This window comes from Camelus dromedarius, chromosome 5 (genome assembly GCF_036321535.1).
Source record: "Camelus dromedarius isolate mCamDro1 chromosome 5, mCamDro1.pat, whole genome shotgun sequence".
Taxonomy (NCBI): domain Eukaryota; kingdom Metazoa; phylum Chordata; class Mammalia; order Artiodactyla; family Camelidae; genus Camelus; species Camelus dromedarius.
Genome location: NC_087440.1, coordinates 28611638 through 28627583, shown reverse-complemented (window position 1 = coordinate 28627583; position 15946 = coordinate 28611638). Strand labels below are relative to the sequence as shown.

Sequence of the window (15946 nt, the reverse complement as noted above, 5' to 3'; positions counted from 1 at the left end):
TTTCTGTAACAAAGTTAAAGATGGCTCCCACTATCCATGTAACTAATTGCCCTTCGCCCCCTTGGTTAAAATAGACTGAATTCGTAAAATGGACTACTGCGAAGCAGTAAAAAGCAACAAAATACTAAATCATAAAACGTGGGTGAGTCCCTCTAACTTTCTACTACATAAGTGAGACACACACACGTGAACAAACTGAGCCTGCCTGAGTTGGAATGTTACAACTACCCAGCTGTTTCGTATCAGGCAAGTGGTTTAACCTGTGTAGGGCTAGTTCCTTCACTGCAGAATAACCGTAGAACCTACCTCAGAGCTGACAGGTGAATTAAATGCTCATGTGCTCAGTAAGTGTGAGCGAAAGCAGTCATTTCTACAAAAATTCTCTTGAGGAGCTAGGAGCCCCTTTTGTCCAAGACCAGGTCTGCACTGTTCTCTCCTCCCGGCGGCCTGATGCAGCCCGCACCTCTCACCTGGGACCCCCCTACCTTTCCCTCCACGCCTCGTCTTGAACCCTGAGTTCAGCGTAACTTTAATAATCATACATTCTCAGTCTTGAAGATCAGGAGATTAAACAGAAAAAAAGGAAAAATGAATTCCCTGGAAGTCTCACCGCTCAGGTAACCACTAATGACATTTTGGTTTATACTTTTTAAGACCACTTAAGCCGTATCTGTATTTCTGTCTTTTAATTTGTCTTTTAATCAGAAACGAGTTCATATCATACACACGGTTCTGTTTTATAACCCGTCGTTTTACCTACTACGGTCCCTCCCCCAGACCCACCCGTCCCCCACTTCCAGCGCCCACTGGTCGGGCCTTCCCTCCGAACCCCCACCTGCCAGGCCCAGGGCCGCCCCGCCCCGCCCCCGCCGCGGCCGGCTTCCACCCCCGGCCCCGCACCCAACGCTCCCGGCCACCGGGGGCCCGTCGCTCGCGGCTCCTCCGTGCGGCCCGTTTCCGGTGGGGCAAGGGCGTCTCCGCAGCGGCCCGGCTCCCGCGCGCTCAGCACGCCGGCGGCGGCCAGATGCAGGCGGAGCGAGGAGCTCGGGGCGGCCGGGGACGGCGGCCCGGCCGCGGCCGGCCCGGCTGGGAGCGCGACCGCGAGCGGGCGGGGGCCGCGGCGGTGGCGAGAGGCGGCGGCGGCGGCGGCGGGGATGGAGGCGGCCGCCGGGGCCGCGGCCGGGGCTTCCGGGGCGGCCGCGGAGGCCGAGGAGGAGGCGCCCCGCGAGGCGGCCGCCGGGACCCGGGAGGCCGGGGCGCCGGGGCCACCGCACCGGTAAGAAGTGACGGCCGGTGGGGTCGGGGCGGGGGTCGGGGCGGCGGCCGCGTGGGGCCGGGGCTGGGGGAGGGGGTCCCGGCCGGGAGTCTGCAGCTGCCCGTGGCTGGCGGGGCGGCGGCAGCGCCTGCGCCTGCGCGGGACGGGTGGGGGGCGGCGGGGGCGCGCGCCCGGGTGTGCACGTGGCGCGGGCGGGTGTGCGCCCCTTGCTGCCTCTCTGCTGGGCCGCCCTGGGGGTCAGGTCCGTGGGCTTCCCCAGCCTGCCCAGGGGCCCTGGCCCCATTATTAAAGAACCCAGGGGCCGCGGCTGTGTGTCCGGGCTGAGTCTAGGGGGCCTGTTGGGTTCGGGCGGGGCGTCAGTGTGACTGACCCTTGTGGGGTGGGGCCGCCAGGGCTTGGTCTCCAGGTGCGTTACCATACGGGGAGTCGTTCCTGCTGTTAGGAGGGAAGGGATTTGGGGGTTCTGTTCACTGCCTGTGCAGTGCGTGGCGCACCGTAGGTGCATAATAAATGTTTATTGAATTAAAAAATGCCCCCGACCTACCTGACTCTACAGTACTTAGGGGTGGGATCAGATGCATAGTTCTCTCTTCTTTTAAATAACATAGTTCTCTTTTATTATGTATGTGTAGGAATCAGAGGTCACTGGCCTTCGTCTAAACGAATTTTCAATCTGTAAATGTTTCAGCAGGTCTTACTTTTAATAGCAATATAATCGGTCATATTCACACATTCTTAGTTGGAAATGTCTTACAGCTGGGAACGGAATGATTTGGGGGCGGACTCTTACACTCAGCTGAAGGAGTTAGATTGTCATTTTAATGAGCTGTTCAGCTGTTATTTTAACATTTGTAGTACAATACTGTCTATATTTTGAATTCTCAGGTTCATAGATTTAAAAATTACTGTAGTTTTTGGTTGATTTAAAATTTCCTATTACTGAAATATTTGTAATATCTTCAGGGCAAAGTAGGTAAGGTGTCCCTAAAGGTATTAGTTTGTGTACAGAAATGGAGTTGGAAAAAAATTATAAAGTTTAAGATTAAGTGTAATATTTAAACTTGTTAGGATCAAGGTAGGTAGTAAGTAAAATTTGAGTGAAGTATGAAGAAATCGTTAGAGTTATCTCACCAGGAAATGAAGGAAACTCAGATCAGTCTAGGGCACTCTCTGTATCACATTTTGTCTTTATAACAACATTATTTATGTATAAAACTTTATCACAGCTCTGCCAGGGGCATAGCCGATGCTGCAGCCACTGTTAGCACCACCATCATATTTTCAGGCAAAGCTGGACAAGGAGAGGTTGAAAAGATTATTCCTCAATTTGGGTTTGGTTTTGTGGTCTCTAAGCTTCCTACCACTTTTCATATTCTGAAGTGCTGTTCATATTTAGGCTTGCTAAGAGTACAATTCCTGGTGCCTAAAGACTAAATGGGGGATGGGGTGGTTGTAGCTCAGTGGTAGAGTGCATACCTAGCATGCACAAGGCCCTGGGTTCAGTCCCCAGTACCACCGTTTAAAAATTACATATAATAAATAAACCTACATTACCTCCCCCCATAAAAAAAAGTTTAAAAAAAAACTAAATGGGACAAGATTTATTAACCTGCCTGAGGCTTCCTTGTTCTCAGCCCCAAATGGTGATTAATTGAAATGATTAGATTAATTGAAATTATTAGAAAGAAAAAAAATTTCACAGTAGAGTTTTAGCCATGTAAGGACCAGGTGTTTAATACTGTCTATTCCCTTTGCTTTCTACTTTGGACCACTGCGTATGTGTCACTTAATAAGTGGAAAACCAGACAAAACAACTTCTTGATATGGAATCCTCCAGGATAACTTAGTTGAGTACATTGCATCTGCTAGTCTCTTGCTCTTTAATCATTCTCTCCATAAATGGTATGAACCCCAAGCCTTTGGAGTTTGGGTAAGCATATTGTAAGGGTAATTATCTTCACTAAATACCCACTAATAGTGTAATATTGCACTTGATGCAATCACTAATTAAAAAAACCCCAAATACTAGGCATTTCTTAGTATTATATTAATCTTTCTGACAAAATATTAACAGGAAGTCAAGGCCTATTGGCAGTCCTTGGAAATTCTTTTCTTCCCTGTAGTATTAATAATAACTCGCATTTGTTGAGCACTGAGTATGAGATGAGAAAAGTGAGGCGCAGTTAAATAATTTATAGTCAGGAGAGCTTGAGTGGTTTACCTGATATCACTCAACCACCAAATTGCGGAGTCTGAATTCAGCCCAGGCATCTGGGCTCCAAAGCTGATTGTTTAAACTGCTGCCCTAACCTGCCGCTGCAGTGACTTTGAGATTTGAGGAGGGGATGTGTGGAGGACTGAGTGATCCTTTTCACATACCTGTTTTCCTGATGTTTTGAGGTGACTGTAAGGGAGCACAGAGACCAAATTCAGTTATTGTGATGTCAGTAGATCTTTGCTTTCTTGCTCCATGTTAATGTCAGCTGTTACTCATTTTTTAATTACTTATGTCCAATAAAAGATAAGACGGCTCTATTTATATAGACTTGGACACATTTCTTTCTGACCAAACTTTTGCTTTGCAAACAATTTATAAATCCTTTGCTTGAATAATAATTAGTACTAGAGGTCTTTGACTTTTGCTTTGCTACTGTTTCACTTAGTAAAAGGGAAATCTCTGACTTTGATGTTGAAGCTTAGTGTGAACCTGGAGGAAGAAACAAGGGCAAATCAAAGCTACTGGCAGGTTTCCAAGGCACTTGCTGTTTGGTGGTGGCTGAAAGGAGGCACCCTCATCATGTCAGCCAGATAGAGACCGAGAGCTTTAATAAACTCCAACTCGAGTGGCAGCCTCTAGACTGCATTGCTTCTGTTTTCAGAAAGCCTGAAGCAGATTTGGTCAGAAACAGACCGTGCTTAAGTGTCCCAAAAGAAAATTGCTTTGAGATAAGATCTTGGTAATGCATGACATTGGCCATCTCGAACGGCTGCTCCAACCCTGTAACCATTTTGGCTTCCTGATCCTTGCTAGTGTATTATAGTGTCTGAGGTCGGCTTTTCTCACTGACCGTTATTTCACTTACATGTTTTCATTATTGACACAGACGATCCTTGAAAATTCCAACTTACAGTCTGCCTAAAAAAATTTGATGTATTATATATGATGTTGTATTTTAACATTTATAATTAACATTTAAATCAATGGTTCTGATTGTTTCAGAACATAAATTTTCCAGCATATTGTATATGTTGACATTTTAAATAGAACTGTCACATGTTTCTTATACACAGGGAGTCAAAGTACTACAGTCACTTAATCACCATCATCCGTCTATGTATCTATCTGTTCTCCCTTTTTCTTGTTTCTTTTTTTGATGTGTTTTTTCTTCCAGTTTTATTAAGATGTAACTGATACACAGCACTGTATCAATTTAAGGGAAAGAGCACAATGATTTGACTTACATCATGAAATGACTGTCACAGTAAGTTTAGTGAACAGCCATCATCTCATATAGGTACAAAATTTTTTTAAAAAATGAAAATTTTTTTCCTTGTGTTGAGAACTCTTGGGACTCTCTTAACTTTCATATATAACATATAGCAGTGTTACTTGTATTTTTCATGTTGTACATTAAATCTCTAGTACTTGTCTTATAACTGGAAATTTTTATGCCATCATCCATTTAAGAATCACATCAATAAACTCTAGCAGTGAGATTTACATTATTCCTTATTCTTTTAAACTTGTGTTTTAATTCCACATCTCCTATAGAACTTGACCCAATCTAATAGATTTTCGACCTTGAAAATTTTTTAGTGTTTACACTTTCTGCTTCCTTGTAACAAATTTTGACTTAAAGTGTTTTAAGTTAAAATCACATTGATTAATATATAATTTATGTTAATTAGCAACTATTAAACATAATTATAAAATTTTATTGTGAATGTATCTTATTTTCCCTAATGAGTTTAGCTGGGTATCCATGGATGAATATTACTTATTTCCTGAATGAGACAGGATTCACTATCAATTCTCTTCCTAATTATTATTTTTATAGATATAAGTGCTGAGAAACATCGTTCTCATAAATAGGTTGATGGGAATGGATGGAGTTTTGTGATACAACTGTCACTCAGTTCTTTGAATACCTTTCTAATTATGTGCCAAAGTCATTATAAAATGTGTGATGTGTCAGCTGACAACTGGGTTAGGTCCTCCTTCAATTTTGTTGAAAACAAGGAATTGAAAACTGTGTTTTGTGAGAGGACCTGTTACTCGGTCTTGTAGTTATCCTGTCTCGACATCTACACCTGTATTTATAGTTAGCCTTTGCCTGGGATTTGGAGAGCCCCACAGTGAGACTGAGGACGGCCGGGAAGGGGTTGCCCTGACCTTGTGTGCTTTCTACAACAGACTGCCTTTAGGGAAGTTTATGGACAGTGAGTATCTGGAACTTGATTCTTTTAAAAGCAGGCTTGCTCAGAAACCCTCTGGAAGACCTTTCTGAAGCCCCAGGCATGGGCACGCTCCATCTGAGGCCTGCTGACTGAGGGCAGGCCTCCTGAGCTCACCCTTCTCTCAGGAGCTTGTGTGGAGCCCGTGAGAGGAGGCACCGCCAGGGAGCAGGGGAGTCAGTGCCTGAAGCTCATCGCACGGCGGTCAGAAGGCCCCGTTCAGGGTCTCCTTCCCCCACCACCCCCTGGTCTCCTCGCACCTGAGCCCTGACCCCTGTTGGTACCCCTGATTTGAGCTGCCTTATCCTGCCACAGCCCTTGCTTGACATTCTGATTGGTCTTAAGGAGAGGGGCTTGCCTTGTTCACTGTTCAAAATGGAAAAGCAGAAAGGTCACATTACTTACCTTTTTGTTTTTTTTCTTTAGTGAGATAGTTTATTGCATGAATTCACCCAGAGGGTTAGATTTTTGTTTGTTTCTTTCTTTCTGGGGTTTTCTTTGGGTTTTGTACCACGTGCAGAATATGATTTCCAGTTTTGTCATTCTGAATAGTGTTACTGCTTATTTGACACTACCACTAGGATGGAAAATGGCAGGCTTGTAATTCAAGACTGCTACTCTCTGTTTCCTGGGGAATTAGGGGGTAAGTAAGCCATTTCTGCTTTTTCCAATTTTTTTCAGAAAAATTGTGCTTCCTTTCCACAGTTCTGGGCAAGTGACCTCTAGAGAGGCTGTGTAGGTCATTTGGTCTTAACCACACCATAGCATGACTTACTAGCCTTTGTTTTGGACATTAATTTAAGTGGTTGTAAAGATGTTTTCTATTCAGTTGTTACTTTTCCCCATGTGCTTTGAAATACCAAAAGGAGAAATAAAGACAATACTAACACAATTATTTTTATTTTATAGACGCTACCGACTAACTTACTAGAGCACTGCATTCACTCTCTTTAAAATTTCATTTTCTTCTGTTAGAACATTTGTGTGTGTGTGTGTGTTGAGTTACCAACAATAAATTCTTTAACACTTTTTCCTTTTCTTTCTTCCTTTTGGATGGAAATAATCAACAACTTTGTTGGTCTGAATAAATTTCTAAATAAGCTGTCATGGGGTAGTGCATTTATAATTGTTATAGATGATATTTCACTTTTGAATGGATTTTGTCAAAGGATTTTGAAGAGAAATACAAATCGATATGCTTAACGTTATCCTGATATTGCTAAGGTGCTGTTTTTAGAATTTGACAGAACTGATGTCTGTCAGCCTTAAATTACTTTAAAGACAATTTCTGTGAAGAACAACACTCCCAAGGATGCTGTGTCTGCCGTCCATGTCACATCACTGGTATGTGCAAGTAACATGAGCATTAAAACATATGCAGGAGACGGAGAGAATGAGTTTCTCGTACATATTTAATTCTGCCTATTAGGACTGATGCAAATACGCCTGGTCTGTATTTCTTTGGTACGAAGTCAAACTTACATTGAGGGATAGCAAACATATGTTAATATTAACCTAAGCAAAGCCTAATTGGGATGACAGGACTATTACCAAAAAACATATATACTCCATTTCTATGTTAAGCTGTGGGAAATTACTAACGCTGAGGGATTTTTGTTAATGAATGTGTATTCTGTGAAATAGTCACCATATTTAGATCTGCATAATCTCTGGCTTGAAAGGACCCTTAACAGCTGTATTGTGGGAAAATTTAAAATTTATAACCTCACCTGGCTTCGTCTTGGCTTCCTGGCGGGCAGGGAGAAGAGGGGAAGGTTCTGTTGAGGCTAGCCTTCATTCTCAAAGCAGTGTGAATTTCATTGAAATAGTGGATTTGGATCTGTAGTTCTATTGTGAATCTAAAGTTCACATCCCCAAAAGATTATGAAGACGAATATATGTATGTGTATGCATGACTGGGGTGTTGTGCTGTACACCAGAAAGTGACACACTGTAACTGACTGTACTTCAATTAAAAAAAAAAAAATCAGAAAAAAGAAAAGTTCACATCCCAGTAGCTGGATTCATGATATTGAGGACGAAGATATTTCACTCTCATTTTTTTTCTTTTACTACAAGGCTGATAATAAAATAACATGAACTTGTTTAATATTCGGGCTAATGAAAGCCTGGTCTTACTTTATATTCCTGAAGGAGGCTTAATGCCTGTTGTAGACACACAAACTTCAGGTCCTCCTGAAGAAGTTAATGAGTTTTCTGAGAGCAAAGCTTGATTTAAAACAATGAGTATTTTTCTGAAGACCAAGCGTGGCTTCCTGTTTTCCCTTAACTATCCTTCACTCCACTCCAGGTTTTGGCTCACTGCTTCCTTTTCTATGTCAGTGCAATGACTTTATAGAACGACCCTTTGTTCTATTGAGTTGTAAAGAGTATTTTTCTCTTCTTCACAGCCAAGAGAATCATTGAATTAAGAGGTGACTAGAAAATGTAATTTTTAAGAGCAATTATTTTACGTATCTTGGAGGGGAAAATTAAGCAGATAGGTTGATTTTTCATTTTTACAATTAGGAAGTAGACTTTAAGTGAAGGGGTTTTTAGAAAGAGTTGGCAGGAAGTGGGGGGCTTCCGGTTTGCACCTCACCTACCTTCGGCTTGGCTTCCTGGGGGGCAGGGAGAAGAGGGGAAGTTTCTGTTGAGGCCTGAGTCTGGGTGTCCATGCTGCTGAGGGCCACCTCGGTGATACCATGCAGAGTGGGGTTTCTGGAAGCTTAGTTGTTAGAGTTGAAGAATTTGGACAAATGGTAATTATTATTTCAGGAAGCTTTAGATAACAGGGGCTTGGAGACAAATGAATAACTAGGGTATAGCGTCTCCAAACCTAAGTAGTCTGCTTTTTGCCTGTCTCTCTTCCTTCCTTTCTCTCCTTTTCCCCCTGTATTTTTGTTTTTTCATTGTTCTTTCAGGGGATATATCCCATGGTGGTCAATAGTGTGTGTTTTGCAGTCTAGCAGACTAGTTAGAATCCTACCTTCCAACCCTCTACTTAACTGGTGTAAAACCTCGGGAAAGTTGCTTGAGCTTTCTGAAACTGTTTCCTCACCTGTGAAGGGTGACTAAGTGTGTCTCCCTCACAAAGCTGTAAGGATTGAGGTTAGGCGAACACAGTCAAAGGTGGTTCTTTTATCTACAGTCACTCTGCGGTCCTCCCTCATGTGGGGTCTTCTCTTCCTGGGGTATGCAGGTCACATGCAGAACTGCACAGGTGGTCGCACATACACGTGAACGTAGAGATGTATAGAATATTTAGAATCTGTATTCCTTATTGAACAAGGTATTATCTTCTTTTCATTTAAAATTTCCTTAAAAGCTTTGAAGCCTTAAGTCTCGCAGCCTTTACTGAGAGGCTCCGTGTGTGTATTTTGGGATATGTTTTCATCAGGAAATTTACACCTCGGCCTTAGCCTTCACTTCCTGCTTGTGTAGAGCCTCAGGGTCAGCCCGAGGTGAGAGACCAGGGCCTTTTCAGATCCTTCCTGGGCATGCCCCAGGCCTTGCGCCTGTGTGTGGCCATCTAGAGTCCCAGGAATGTGTCAAAGCTTTACAAAGCCCCCTTGGGCATCTCATTCCCCAGTTTTACCTTGGAAGTTGCAGCCTCCTTTGAGCCCACCTGGTGTCACTGACTCAGGCAGCTGTCATTTTTGGTACTGGTGGGTTTTTTTTTTTTTTTTTAACAAACTTCCTGGTTGTCGAACTGTTTACACAGAGTGAGCTCTAAGTCTGCTGGAATAAAAATGAGATCTGAGAATGGAGCTTTTCACAGAGCTTCCGGAAAAGTCAAATAGTGACAGGTCTCTGGGGATGGGGCTTTCGGCAAGCTTTTTGGTCTTCTCCAGCGGCTGCAGCTTTTCAGAGTCATCATTGTGGGGCTCTTGGTTTTCAGAGCTACTGCAGAGCTGGGTGGAGTGGGATTGGAAGAGGCAAGTTGCTGTTCTTACATTTAGCTGTTTTTCTTGAATAAACACTCTTTGGATTGTTGCAAGGTTTTGGTTAATTTCCATAGCTTGGAAAGAGTTGGTTTTGACAATTTTTATCTGTGTTCTTGTTGCTTTTGTGGTGGAGTGGATTTTTGGAAGTCCTCGCGCCACCATTCTGGAAGTACTTCTATTCTACTAGTTTTTGAAGCTGCCATTGCTACTCTTTCTAACTGTTGGAAGCTTCTTTTTCTATTTTGACAAAACATGTCTCCCTTTAACTCTGTTATGTGTAGACCAGAGTTCTGTTCTGTTCTGGGACAATAGTTTCTGATTGAGCCAAAACACAAAACTCTATTAAGAATAAAAAAGGTCCTGGGGGACTTTTTAATGTTTGATATGAGGCATTTAAAAAAATTTTTTTTCTTTCTGAAACCATCCACTTGGCATTGATCACATACATAGTCAGAGTACGTTAAGTAGGTGAAAGCTATTTTTAATCATTTAGTGAGATGTGATATTTTATTATTTTATGAGACTATTCTTATCATCCCCCTGAATAGTTCTGGCACCTAATCTACAGTTTGTATTTCTTAGTACCTCCGGGGTGTACATTCATTCATGTAGGATCACTGCACACTATACCGTGGTCTCCATTATGTGAGTTCTTCCATCCTAAACTTATTTTAAGTTTGACCTCCTGCATTGTAACTCCCCTTGCTATCAAAATTCATCCCTGCTTCCTTCCTTCCCTTTTGCATCAGAGATAACAGGTATCTTCTAAGGCCTAAAGTTCTACGTATTCTGTTAAATAACAGAAAGATACCAAGAAGGAAAGAAAAATGACCTATAATTTCACCACCCAGAAATAACCACTGTTAACATTTTGATGTATGTTCTTTTGATGCAAAACTGGAAAGATGTTATGGTAAGACTTTTAAGGAAAAACGATAGTATGTATTTATGTGAAAATTATAAGTTGTGTACATGCATTTAAAATCCTGAAAGGGTGTGAATACATATCAAGCTGTTAATCTGTGTTTGGAGTGGGGAAAATATGGAGACCACATGGAACTTTATCTTTCCCTTTATACAGATATTTTGTAGTTGTGTATTATCAGAAAGATTTTCTGTTTTGAAAAGAGAATTCTGCAGATGTGCTTTGACTAGAGAACAAGGCAAGACAGGCAGGCAAGATGATGTACATACAGATGAGAGGGAGCATCTCCGGGTGTTGGGACCGCGAGGTGTCCTACGCTGTGGTGAGTAGGAGGGTTTCGTGGGGAAAGATGACCACTTCAGTTAGGACAGGTGACATTCCTGTCCCCCTCCTAGTCCTCTCTCTCTCCACACACACACACACACAATTTTGTTTGTTTTTAAAGATTTTTTGAATCTTTAAGAGTAAATGGTAGACATGATGTCCCTTTACCCCTAAATATTTCAGTGTGTGTTTTCCCAAAGCACGGAAATCTCTCACGTAACTACAGTACAATCATCAGTTGCTTCTCTCCTGCTTGTTCTCCCCGTCCCCAAGCCTCTAGACTTCTCATCTATTTTACAAGCTACTCAAAATTCTTTTTAGTAAGTTCCTTTTCTGCCTAAGTTGGCCAGAGTTGATTTCTATAAGTTGCAGCCCAAACTCTAGCTCCTATATTACATTTATTCACACTCTCCGCTTTTCAAAATCTTGTTCCTTTTCACATGCTTAGTTTGAATGCCACCTTTTTTGGGTGAAGCTTGGGGTTTTTCTCAGCAATGCTGTATTTTGTAAATATAGTGCTTATTTTTAACCTTCATTTTATTACAGCCAGTTATTTACTTGAAGACCTGTACAGGATACATCCCTGTGGTTTTCAGAAAAAGTTCAATAAATGTTTTTTGAATGGGTGATAGGATGTAGAAAGTAATTTAGAAGGTAAATTGGGCAAGCTAGAGAGTGTGTTTTTAGACAGTGCCACTTCGGGAGTTCAGGTCAGGGGAACCCTTTATGTTTCATTTGCCTTTGTTACAATTTGAGGTATACTTTTGGTGATTGAAAGCTCAGTAACTAAAAAGTTCTGCTCTCCCAAGGGCCAGATTTATACAGAAGCTTTAAATCACACTGGATTTTATATTCTGCTAGTTCTAAATCTATTAAACTTTCCAGTTTAATGCAAGCCACAGATTTTTTTTAAACTGTGAGAATAAAACAGGAATTATAGGATCCAGAGGTCTTACATTTGTGGGACCCCTCTTCATTATTTTGTTGTGTTTAAGTTTTAACCTCATTTATTAAATATATTATTCAAGCTTGATTCTTATTTTGTTTGTATATTGGAGTCCTTGCCATTTTACCTTTGCCATTTTTTTTGTCAGTTATTAAGTAGGAATTTTTTTTAAGGCTGTCTGGTTATACAGTTCTGTATTTTTTATTATATTTGAAATACTAGATTCCATAAGAAATTTTAGTGCTTATTTCTGTTTTTTTCCTTAACTATTTACTGAACTATTAGTGATGAATTTGCAGGAATACATGTCTATTAAATTAAAACTAGAATTTATTTATAAAAATAACTGTTAAAAATAGTTCTATGTATAGAATAGTGGGATTTGAGGAAAAAAAATTTTAACCTAGCAGGGAATAATTAACTAACTTTTTAGTAGTGTTTCTTTATGCTGTAAAATTAAGTCAGGACTAACCTAGGGCAGAGCATTTCTTGTCTCTCAATTTTTAAATAATAATAATAATAATAACAATAATAATAATAATAATTATTATTATTATTAATTGTGTTTCTTTTGCCAAATAGAAATGGTAGGTTCCTTCTTTGCTTCAAAGAGATGGTGGAAATATTAATTTAGTTGCTTATAAATATTTAAAAATCTATGGTTAAGTTCCATGTAGATAAATTTCCTAAAAAAACTATATACAAGAAGAACCTTTAAAACTATGCTTTTTAAGAAAAGTGTTGGTTATATTCGGTATTGGCTGAACCCAGATACTCTTTTGAGTGGGAATAGACACAACCCATAAATGAGGCCGTTTGACATCAGAATTTAGCCTGTGGCCTAGAAGTTCTATCTTTAGCAATTTACCGATATGTCTGGACAGGTGAGAAAGGAAAGTAGATCATTGTTCTTTGCAACATTGTCTAAAATAAGGAAAAATCTAGAAACAACTTCCTAAATCTCTATTAAGAAGGACTGGTCAAATAAATTATGGTATGTCTATGCAGAGGGACACCATGCAGCTGTTAAAGAATGGGGTAAATATGGAAAATGTCCAATATTGAGGAAACAAGTTACTTCAGAGAAGTTCACATAGTATTATTATATTTGTATAAAAAGATATTCATACATAGCTATAGAATGGAAGGCTAGATAGGAAACACGTGTAGTGGTTACCTTTGGGAGAGTAAGACTAGGAGAAAAGGAGAGTTTTCCTTTATGTTTTTCTGTACTATTTGAATTTATTTTGTTGCCATGAACACGCATTACTCATACGAGTAAAGAAACAAATTAAACATTAAGTTGAATTAACTAAAACTGCTTCTTTAGGCCCTGAAAGAAATCCTCACATTTAAATGATGGCCAGAACCTCCCTGAGAAGGAAGCAGGCAGGGTTACATGTTAGTGTTAGAGTCTGTAGATGAAGAAATTGGTAGGTGGGTGGATTTAGGCCTTTTCAAGGATACAGCCGAGTATTTGGTGCTGGGATCGATACTTGAACTTGAGGTTTCTGACTTCTAGGATGAGGTAATTTTTTGGTTTATGTTATATAATGATCAAAACAATGAATTGTGGATTTTTTCCCCCTCCTAGAACCATATGTACTTTTCACGCTTTCCTATCAAGCATATATATCTTTCTTTTGTAATATAGCAAATGGTGAGGCTATTACTGAATTGTAGCTTATCCCCTAGGTCTATTGACTTAAGCCTTTCTAATTTGTTCAATGTGTATCTTATTACTCTTAGAGATAGCAAAAGGTGGAGTAGTGAAATGTGGAGATGGGAATGTAAGATTTTCAGCAAATGACACAGAAAGGGAGGTTTCCGCCCAGTATCCTAAAGTCTAGGCGTGTGGCCTCTCCACACTGCACTCCCCAGGCTGTAAAAGCTCTGCTTCCGTTCCTCAGACTCTAGTTCCTTAAACATAAGGGGTTCTGAGTGGGCTGCTCTGATACGTGATGTTAAAAAGACCGGGAAACTTTTGCATCCCACTTACTGTCCCTTCTCAATTTCTTTCTTTTATTAAATTGGGACATCTATAGCAAACAAGTATTAATTCATTCTCATTCTCTCTCACTTATAAAACGTTTAAATGTGAAAGCTTTTAAGAGAGCACTCAGTTTTTGAATGTCATCATGATAGTTTATAATCAGTTGCATCATTCTATAGATTTAAAAAATGTATTAGATTCAGATGTGCTCTGTAAGCACACATTCTGGAAGTGCAGATTCCTTAAAAGTGACTGTGAAATGGTGATGCTTCATTTCTCTTTACAAAACTGATAACAGGATTTTTTTTTTTTAATTAGAAGATAATAGGACAGGTAAAATCAAATGTGTAAGTGCTTTTTGGCCTAACCAAATAAAGGACAATCGAGCCATCTGTCAAATGCAGGTTGAACTAGATGTGTTAACTCCAAGGCCCTGGTCCAGCTCTGAAACAGCAATGAGAAGACAGTTCCAGGCCACTCCTAGGCATCATCTGCACAGAGTATGTGTCTGCTCACAGCTGAAATGACACCAGCAGCCAAAGTGCAGTTTCAGCAGTGAACAGCAGGTGGCGGAAGCAGCCCAACATTGTTCCAAATGGGAGTAACATTCCTTTCATACCTCAGTCATTGAGTGAGTGAGCACGGAATGTGTGCAAACCTGAGTGGGTTCAAACCTTAACTGAGTGGGTTAAAACCAGAGCAACACAGGCTTGCTTGTGATTACAGTTCTTTACCCCTCACTTGTGACTACTTCCTAGATTGTTGATATTGTTGCAAACCAGACTGGAAATCTGAGAAATGATGTATGCTCATCATTCTCTTTTGTGTTTCTCCTCCCCTTGTTTTGCTAGAAACACTGAAGAAAAAAGAATGGGAGAAACAAGTTATAGAACAAAGTCTTCTTTTGATGTTGGGGTTTCTTGTGTCTTGAATGTGTGGGGATTATCTCTGATCATGGGTGTGTATGTCGTGGTTGAAGGTAATTCAGGCAAAGAAAATTAGCAAATGTGTGAGTTTAAGATGCTGTTTAATATTTTATTCTTAACATAGGCATTTCTAGATGAAAATGTTGACTGAAACTGACTTGTATAAACTCCAGATCTGGTATGTAGTGTCATGTTTGTGAAATTTCATGATAGTTTCATTGATTGTTGCTCATGAATGGCTTAGAGTCAAGGTAGTGCTTGCAGAATACATTCTGTGGAATAAAAGCAAACTTGGGGAGCTGTTCTTTGGGTTTATGAGTCTCTTCTGATATACTGACTTTTGTTTACACTACTCTCTTCATTTTCGGGATTCGAGAAAATGAGTTTATAGCTGCAGTTCATGTGTGTGGTGACTTTTGGTGCCAAGCCATCTGTACTTGCCTACTTCCAAAACTGGTGTATCTTTAAATGCATATTTATTTTAAAAAAGCATATCAAAGAGGCACCTTTCTTTTTTAGTGCAGGAGCTGACTGTATATGTTGTATAAATACATGCAGTTGGCCCCCTCTATAGCTATACATAGATTAGTATGAATGAATATATGAGTTGCATATTCATATGCTATTTGGAAGCTCTTTATATCCTCATTTTTTCCTTATTTATTTATTTTGGTGGGGGGAAGGTAATTAGGTTTATTTATTTATTTATTTTAATGGTGGTGCTGGGGATTGCACCCAGGACCTCCTGCATGCCAGACAAGCACTTTACCACTGAACTGTACCCTCCCTGCTCCTTTTTGTTTATTTGTATGACTTAATAGTTTTCCCTAATGAATATTCTGTGGGCAAAATATCTTCCTTTTTTGTTTTCTGACCTAAGTACTGATGATGTTACAGACTGAATGTTTCTATTTCCCCCAAATTCATATATTGATGCCTTCACCCCCAGGTGACAGGTGACTGTGTTTGGAGATTGGCTTGTAAGGAGTTGATAAAGATTAAATGAGATCATAAGGGCAGGGCCCTAGTCTGATCAAGCTGGTGCTCTGTAAGAAAAGGGAGAGAGACCAGAGCCCTCTCTCCTGGATACAGCAAGAAGGTGGCTGCCTTCCAGCCGGGTAAGCTGGTCCTCACCAGACACTGAGTGTGCTGGT

General features: G+C 40.6%; 1 protein-coding gene across 1 annotated transcript in view; it reads left to right on the top strand.

The window, feature by feature from the left end:
• Window positions 1-1009: 1009 nt before the first annotated feature.
• AVEN (apoptosis and caspase activation inhibitor) overlaps window positions 1010-15946 on the top strand; it is a 152917-nt gene continuing 137980 nt past the window's right edge. The window contains exon 1 of the mRNA XM_064485770.1: window positions 1010-1276. Coding sequence (XP_064341840.1) covers window positions 1025-1276 — 252 coding nt within the window. The 5' untranslated portion in view covers window positions 1010-1024. The remainder of the gene's footprint in view (window positions 1277-15946) is intronic.